We start from the raw sequence: 9,123 nt of genomic DNA, 5'->3' as shown, positions 1-9,123 counted from the left end.
CGACCCCGGTGGGATGATGGACTAAGTCGACGACACCGGCCAGAAGAGGAACTCGCAACTTTATCATCGCGAGCCGGATTCAGCGGACGACGTCACCAGGCTCTCGAACATCCGTGTGTGTGTGTGTGCGTGTGTGTGTGTCTGTGTGCGCGTGTGTGTGTGTGCCTCTGCGTGTTGTGCGACGGGCGTGGTGCTGGCCACCCACCCCCTCGTGCGCCGTGCCGCCCTTCATCGGCGCTGCTCGCGAACAGCACTTGCCCCCGACAGTCTGTTTGAGGCTATACGGGGGGGGGACACCTTTGTCTTTGTTGTGCGACACGTAACGGAATTTTCACGGCGCCTTTGTGATGTCAGCGGCTAGGCGATCGTCGTCGATATGCAGACGTGGCGATGCAACGTTAATCCCATGAGCGCTTTACACACCGGCACGCACACACACACACACAATAATAAATAAACAAATAATACTCGTGAAACTGATCCGTGCCTTCACCTGTAGGATATAAATAGGATCCCGGATCCACACTCGGTCACTTCTTTCTGCAGATCCAACGAAACCTTTCGCAACATGGTTAGTCCTGTGAGTCCGTGTGTGTGTGTATGGGCGTGCATGCGGGTAGCGGACGTGTAGCTCCGAACCCGTCGACCCGAGTTCGATTCCCACTTACGGCCAACACCAGCGACGATTATTTGAACCGGGTCTGGGCCTCCCTCTAGGTCGACTCAGCCTCAAATTAGTACCTGATGTGTAAACATCGCCACTGGGGATACAAAGGGGGTCGGGCGTGGTGCTGGCCACCCACCCCCTCGTGTGCCCTGCCGGTCTTCATAGGTACAACGCGCTAAGTGGGATCTTTGTCTTTGCATGCGGGTATAATCGATACATGTGTGTGTTGGATGCAAATTTCGTATACCGAGTTAATCAATATACTTAATTCTGTACAATTTAAATACATACGCTGGTGAAGATATCCTTTAGAATGGTAGGTGCGTGCTTACTAAAATAATATATACGTATATGGTTTTGTCGCCGCATGCATACATAAGTATATATATGTGTACAGCCCTTTTGTCGATCTACTGCTGGATGAGGATGGACGAAGGCGCCTCCACGGGTCGGGGGAGTGGGGTGATTATTGATTATTAGACCATACTTTACCACGCGGGTTAATGCGGATTGGTGAAGGCATGGATAATAGGCGACGTTTCGAGTCATGCGCCTACTCAATAGCACACGCATCTCCTCCAGATGGCATTGACTTGTATCGCGCACCTTTTCCTAATACTCGATCACGATTCTGTAAAAGCAACGCCTGCCAGCGGTTTTGAATATCCCTATTTCACAGCTGGAGCTTGCGTTTGATGTGGACCTTAAATGTGTTAATACCGTAATGTGTGGACGAATGTGATCGCGATACAGATATAGAGTTTATGTATATCAGAGGCCCGGCCAAACATATACAATACAAATATCACTCTGGGGCAGTAGCAAAAAATTATCTTAAAATTTAGCTCAAATTAGGTCCAAACTAAATGTCCCATTTCGTTTCCGCTCGCGCTCGTTAACCGAGGAAAGTCTGACGGGGCCTTGCGACTCTTGTTCAGGACGGTCCTGCTACGTTCTTGCAGTTAGGGGGGCGAAGTTGCCGAGTCGTTCGCAGGGAATGTTTCCGCATTGGGATGTTGGGCCAATACCGGTTGCAGTCTTGTGCTTTTGTTCGTGTTGCTATGGGAGGAAAGCGGGGAACTCGGACGAAACTCAATGCGGTGCAGGGGAGCGAGCAGGCCGACTCCACTTGGGCAGGCGCCCGAGTCGGGAAACGAACGAGGCGGGTTTTTGTTTTGTTTTTGCAGCGAGGCGCGAGGGAAACGAGTCATTTTAATTTGCTGGTTAAACCGCCGGGATGTTCTCACAAATCAGCGGCGTGGATAAATCGCTAAGACATGAAACTTCATTACAAAACGATTGTCCTCCCACCTCGCCGCGTGTGACCGCGACCGCGTCTCTCCCACCTCCCACCCCCCCGACAGAGGACTTTATCAACTCTCCTGCTGCTCCTCCTGGGAGCAGCCGTGGTACTCTGCGTAGACAAAGAAAATTGCCATAACTACGGACCAACCATATCCATCAAGTCACCCATATCAGGTGGGTCAGTGGGCACACACGCACGCACACAGGTGTGCGTGTGGTGGGCAGCGGTGGCGTAGTGCGCCTACGAACCCAGATACTCGGGTTCGATTCCAGCTCACGGTCAACAGCAGTTACGATTATCTGAACCGGTCCCGAGCCTCCCCTTGGTCGACTCAGCCTTAAACGAGTACCTGGCACTGCGTGTACAAAACATCTCCACTCGGTGGAAACAAGGGCGGTGTGGAGGTGTCCTTCGTAGGTTGCTTACTACTCTGGCACTTGCTTAAGCAGAATAGGCTAGACGGGAGATCTTTGCTTGATGTATCAGGACAAGTCACTGAACCACGAGCATTAACACTGCACTCACCTTTATGCTAAAGATGCCTTACTGAAGAATGCAGTCATAAAGTGATTTACCTCGGGGGCACGAGTTGGTGGTTCACGTGCAGATTTGTAAAACTCCCACCAAACACATCGCGCTGGGACAGGGGGATCGGCAAGCTAAAACAACAACTCTGCATTTCAAGAGGCGCAACGCACACTGCGCGTGCAGAACACGAGTCGGTGGTTGTCTTCCATAAATAACGGTCACGAAGGGGTCATTAAAGAGCCACAGACCCCTGGGCAGGGAGATGGGCAGGAGTCGGTAGTGGTGACTAAAGCGGAGAGTGGCTTGCAGGGGAGTCGAGTGAAACGAATGTTTAAAGGGGATGGAGATCGAACGGATTGATTTATTTTAACTTATTTTTTTCTTGTGATGTGCGTCCCCCCCACCCTTGTTATTTGTGAATTCATCTTTTCGGGTTATGATTTGCTAAGTAAGTGGGGTTTTGTTTTTGTATCGTCTGTGTAAGGGACTGGCTAATTGATGTACAGCGCTGTGGAATGCAATTGCATAAATGTCGCTCTATAAAATTGCATTAGTATTATTATTATTGCACGGAATGAGTAGCGATACGAGGAGCTTGATTCCCGGCTAACGTCAGTGGCGAGTGATTGTGTGCACTGGTCCTGGCTCCGCCCCCCCCCCAACCACTCCTCCCTCACCAACCCGCACGGACCAGGGTGGTGAAGTATGGTCACGAGGGTAGCTTCATGACTAAGGGATATTTGACACGACGACGATGACACGTAAAGTGAAGATGATATGAGAACGTCGAGCAATAACCTCGTAAATAAAGTTAGATAGTTATGAATTATTGTACATTCCAGCCGCCTTGTCAATCCACTGCTGAATTACTGTCTCACCGCCCTTGAACCAATCCTGCGATGCTTTCCTTGGCAAACCTACAATGGCCAGCGTGGTGAAGTATGGTCAAACAATTCGCCATCTATGACCGACACGGCGTGACATTGGGCCCTTCATTCAGCAGTGGATTGGCAAAGGGCTGTCAATCGCTATTACTATTACTGAGCTCAAATAACAATTTTCAAGCATATGTAAGTACACTATGGGGACCTCATTTGCCAGTAAAAATATGATAATTGGTTCTTTACCCTTCTATCTGGCAACAAAACTGACACCTTTTTGCAAGGAGTCATGTTTGCATAGACCGCAATACCTGCAGTCATAATACAAACAAAAGAACATAACTCTGATAATGTGCACAGAACATAACTCTGATAATGTGCACATTATCAGAGTTATGTTCTTTTGTTTGTATTATGACTGCAGGTATTGCGGTCTATGCAAACATGACTCCTTGCAAAAAGGTGTCAGTTTTGTTGCCAGATAGAAGGGTAAAGAACCAATTATCATATGTAAGTATATTCTTGGTTCTTTCGGTAAAGTCACGTAGAAGGGAAATAAAACAATAATATTGATATCAAACTATATATTAATATTATTTTAATATTTACCTTCTACGTGACTTTACCGAAAGAACCAAGAATATGAATCCCTGCAGTCACGAAAGCTTTAAATCAAGCATATGTAAGTATATTTTTGGGAGGAGGAGGAGCGTGTGGTGGGTTAATCCGCTGTTGGCTGCGCGTCACTGACTTTGGCCCACGTGCGCGCTTTCCCCAGGGCTGTCTACCGTTGGCTGCTTTCACGAGGGGCGATTCCGCAAATTGGGGCTCAAATGGTCGAGCTCCCAGTGCGAAAATTGCGACTGCACGTCCGACGGCATCCAATGCTGCTTGTCGTACGAGGCTCCACTCACTCACGCACCACACTCACTCACTCACTCACGCACCACACTCTCTCACTCTCTCACTCACGCACCACACTCACTCACTCACGCACGCACGCACGCACCACACTCACTCACTCACGCACCTCACTCACTCACGCACCACACTCACTCACTCTCTCACTCACGCACCACACGCATCACACTCACTCACTCACTCACGCACCGCGCTCACTCGCCACACGCGGACACCAGACGCTGTCCTGTCCGGGGTGGGGGGTAGCAATCCAGTTCTGCCCTCGCTGCGCCCCATAAAGTAAAGCGGACGGGCTGATTGACGATCGCTGCGCACTCCACGCATCACGACTCCAGACACTCGCCCAGTCGCCTCCTCGTGCGCTGTCGCTAATTTACTTCCATCGTTAGTTATTTTACCAGGCTCCCAACACACACACACACTCGACGGGACAGGTCGCGTGCGGTGTGTGGGTTGTACGGTGTGTGTACTCACGGGGCCATCTCGAGTAGAAGGGCTCTCTGCAGCGCCCTCGTGTGGAAACTTTTCCACCGGCAGTGACCCCAGAAAGCCATTGCAGTCCTGCGCATTCACCTTTAGCATCGTTTTTTTTACATTCAACATTCTGGTAAGGCCGATCGATGATCCAGCACATTTTGATTCACTCCACTCATTCGTTCATTGATCGCAAGAAGTCATCACCCCCTTATCACCTTTGTATCACTATTGCCACGGTTTGCGGATTGCTCCGCCCGTGTTAAGTGCCCAGTCTCCCAGGTTGACTGTTTCGTCTCATCCACGCCGCGTTTAACCAACACACAGCAAGTCACAACAACAAAACTCACCCACCCAACAACAACAGCCGCCATTCACCACGGCGCTTGTGCCAGACCAGGTGCACCCACCCAACTCAGTCACTCACCCACCCAACTCAGTCACTCACTCAGTCACTCACCCACCCAACTCAGTCACTCACCCACCCAACTCAGTCACTCACCCACCCACTCAATCACTCACTCAGTCACTCACCCACCCACTCAGTCACTCACTCAGTCACTCACCAACGTAGTCACTCACTCACCCAGTCACCGACCCACTCAGTCACTCACCCACCCACTTAGTCACTCACCCACCCACTAACCGACCCACTCAGTCACTCACTCACCCGGGCACACACTGGTTCACCCATTCTTCCACTCACTCATTCACCGACTTACTCCCCCACTCATCACCCCCCCCCCCCCCCCCACCGGCTATCAGGCGTGGTTGGCAGGTGGGAATTGGGAGTTGAGCGACCCTGACACCTATTCCATGAGATGTCAACCCCTTGATTGCAGCCGCTGCAATAGGCGCGCTGTGTGAACGAGTTCTGGGCTCCCACCGCTCGTTTATACTATTTCGCTGCTTGCTTTGCATTTACACGACGATGAGCCACTTCCTTGAGCTCCATTTATGACATCCAGGTCGCTTCTGTTAAAAAAAAGCAGCAGCTATGTAGCTCATTGCACCTTACACCGGGTAAATTTTTTTTAAATAAAACAAAAGTTTATAATCGAGTTTAGTGCTCCCTGCGCGCGTCTCCCGCCCCCAACTGAGATGGGCCATCAGCGCTGCTTCTGCGGAGGCTGCGCTACGGGCAGCAGAGGGCAGTGCAGCAAAAAAAAACGCATAACGTATTATCGCGGCGTATTATGCTGCAGCGTCGATTCTTCCTGCCTTCATCAACATCGCACCGAGCAGCGCGGTGAAGTATGGTCATTGCCAAAGTAGCGATGGCGTTAGCGTTATAACGAAGCTATACGGGGTGAGAGGTGGCGACGCGGCGTTTAGCCGCATTGCACCGTGAACCCGGCCACCTCGGTTCGACTCCCGTCCACCGCCGACATCAGTGGCGAGTGATTATTATCTGAACCGGCCCTGATTTACCCCCCTTCACAAACCTGCACTGACCATCGGGGTGAAGTATGGTCAAACGACCACCCATGGCCGACACGGCACGGACAGACCTTCACCCAGCCGTGGATGAGCAAAGGGGTGCATGTTTGGAATTAATTTTGAACGATAACTCAATAGAGCAATGTTTTTATATTCTTAATTGTTTGGTCCTGAGACCAAATTACCAATTAAAACTCCTTGCAGAAATGGGTAAGCCAGCGCTTAATTTCGCACTCGATATTTTCCAGAACGCTGCTGGGATAGCTTGTTGTAGAGATAGTCGATGTAGGGCACTACCACGAAAGAACGAGCAATATATATGCCTACCCATAATCATCCTACATTAGCGTGCCCTATATTCCGATAATCGTACGAGCAGGTTTAGACCAAATGAATTCTATATGGAAGAGGCGTGCAAAAACAATGTCCCGGGACTGTCCGGAAATGACGCATTTAATGCAACCCTTTTCGCGTGATATAGCGGCCCATGGAAGCAAGTATCACGGAGCAAAGTCTGAGATTTGAGACGCCTTAAAAGTGACCGCTGGTTCAGACAGTGGATGTCAACGTAACGTGCTTCCTCCCCCCCCCATCATCCCCTACGTGCGAACAGCATAAGCAAGCCGGTGATGTTCCCGGAAGACTGCAGGCTGGATTTGGACCTGGACCAGTGCAAATACAACCTGGTGAAGAAGAACAACCCGAGCGAGAAGTGCTACGTCCAGCACATGTCTCTCTCGTAGTCAGCCCCAGAGATGGTGGCACCACGGGTTCGCTCACGACCCCAGCCACAACGTGACACAGTGACGCATGCTCAGCTAATCATTGACCCCCCCCTCGCCGCCGCTTGCACTCCCCCCACCCAGTCCACTCGGCAGAGATGGGCAAAACACATCGACATCACGAATCACAAATTACCGACGTAAAGCCACGTTGATACAAAAGACCGATCAACGGTGTTGCGTGTCATTTACACACGAATGCTCAATTGTGTCAAGCGGGTGTAATGTAAGAATGTAGATGCTATTGATATAACTGCCCATCTCCTGCCGGGCGTAGGTGGTGGGTGCAATAAACCCCCACACTTCCCTTTACCGCACGATGCTTCGCATAGCTTCGGACAGGTTCCGTTGTAGCGGTGGTTTACGCTACCGAGTTCAGCTGCTGCTGCTGTGCTTGAAAGTATGCGCTCTGATGTGGATTCAGGTTTAAATTGTGTTGTAAAGTTCAGCCCTGCAATTGCTGGCTGGCAAAATGGGGCCTTCCCCCCACTTGATGGAGCTCTAGTATTATTTGGAAATGTCCTCATTGTACTCTGATCATTTAACAACGTTGACTCCAGCGTGCGATGGCGAAGTTTGTTTTTGTTGTTGTTTGGCCCCGGTCTGCATGCCGCCCTTTTGACGCCTCTGATGAACGAGGAGGGATGGGTTGAGCCTGGCTCGGCACTTAGTTCGTGGCGGTCTTGCCACGTGTTGTAGGCGTGCCGTGCTACGAACTTGTGACCAGGACGTGGAAGTGGAATGTCACCCATCTCCTAGGCGTGCTGGGATGTTCTCCCGGGTCCTCCGATTTCCCTCCCACGTGAAGCCAAACGCTCAATAAATGAATTGCCCAAACATCCCGGTGTAGCAATGCAATAATAAAAGACTGAGAGACTGTGAGTGGAATTTTTGTGGGTAAACCATTTGAATGTTGATGAATATATTGTCTCATCTGATGTGGATAATTGTCAATCGAAGCAATGTTGAAATCTGTGACCCGATGTCGAATTTCTGGATATGTTGTCTTGTTTAGAGAAAACGATTGTTTTACATCAGTCAATTGCAATGCTAAGTTGTGAGATTCCATGATTTACTTAAACGTTAGCAATTCAACCATATATATATAAACATCGCCCAACGAGATGGGTGTAATAATAGGGCCCATTGGGTAAGGCATTGGCCAGTTTTGTCCCAAAGTTCATAGGACTACCACTATATCATGGCACACAGCAAGGGCTCTGTGTTTCCAATCATCATGAATTGTGGGTATCAATATTAAACACTCGAACAACGTTACTAAATAACATTTTCAAAAGTGTAAAAAAAAAAACTGTTCTATCACCATGTTCAAACGACCGGAACGGAAAAAAAAGTTTATTGTTGTTTGGTGTTTGTATATTGTTTTTGTTCAAAACCAAATTTTTTTTTTACAAAAACGGAGAAAATTATCAGGCCAGAATTTTTTTTTTCTTGACGGAAAGTTCAGCCGGAAAATTCCAACGTTGAGCAAGGGAGGGAGGGAAGGAAGGAGTGGGTGGCCGCGAATGCGCACACGCGGCAACTTTAGAACGTGGCACTCCGCGCGCGGGGCGCGTCCCAAGTGGCGGACGTTGGCGAGACGTCAGACCGGACAGAATGGTGTCAGAGCCATACGTAACAAACGTTATACGGAGCACTCGTGGTATCTTTGGAAATACTTGCGACTGCAGGGTATGCGTTGCGCTTGTTTTTTTTTCTCCTGATGATTTGTCACGAGGTTATGATTTCTAATCAAAATCATCCTTCAATTAAAGTCAATTTAAGCTTCTATTGTCTTGGGGTTTTTGTTGGTGTTGCATCTTTGGTGGGTTTTTTTCAAACTATTGTTTTTGTTCCGTCCACTATATGAAATGTAAATGTTACGTAATAATGCACAGCTAGTTTTGTGAAGCCACTTCTGAACGAAGGCTACCCCCCCCCCTCAGTCCGTGTTGGTCCGTGTGGGTTGTCTGACCATACTTCACCACACTGGTCATTGTTCGTTGGTGATGGCAAAGGGCCCAGGATCTGTTGAGGCGTGGGGAGACATTGACCCGGCAGTGGATTAACAAAGGTCTGCGCGTTCTTATGCACTATTTAAAATATAAAGACGTATGTTTTATT

The 9,123-nt window shown here is 49.4% G+C and overlaps 1 protein-coding gene across 1 annotated transcript; it reads left to right on the top strand.

The window, feature by feature from the left end:
• The first annotated feature begins 542 nt into the window (after positions 1 to 542).
• Positions 543 to 8,788, top strand: LOC133350532 (beta-microseminoprotein-like). Its single transcript, XM_061564908.1, has 4 exons — positions 543 to 580; positions 2,032 to 2,146; positions 4,161 to 4,278; positions 6,831 to 8,788. Exons 1-4 carry the CDS (start codon positions 569 to 571, stop codon positions 6,958 to 6,960), a joined length of 375 nt encoding a protein of 124 aa, XP_061420892.1. The 5' UTR covers positions 543 to 568; the 3' UTR covers positions 6,961 to 8,788.
• The last annotated feature ends 335 nt before the right edge of the window (positions 8,789 to 9,123 follow it).

This window comes from Lethenteron reissneri, chromosome 34, assembly GCF_015708825.2.
Source record: "Lethenteron reissneri isolate LAM-NWPU_2019-01 chromosome 34, ASM1570882v1, whole genome shotgun sequence".
NCBI classification, from domain to species: Eukaryota; Metazoa; Chordata; class Hyperoartia; order Petromyzontiformes; family Petromyzontidae; genus Lethenteron; species Lethenteron reissneri.
This window is presented reverse-complemented; position numbering and strand designations above follow the sequence as displayed.

Excerpts from the sequence above, each read along its gene's own strand:
- LOC133350532 (XM_061564908.1), top strand. Across the intron at positions 2,147-4,160 it reads CATCAAGTCACCCATATCAG|GGCTGTCTACCGTTGGCTGC; the intron begins GTGGGTCAGTGG and ends CGCTTTCCCCAG. Across the intron at positions 4,279-6,830 it reads GGCATCCAATGCTGCTTGTC|CATAAGCAAGCCGGTGATGT; the intron begins GTACGAGGCTCC and ends ACGTGCGAACAG.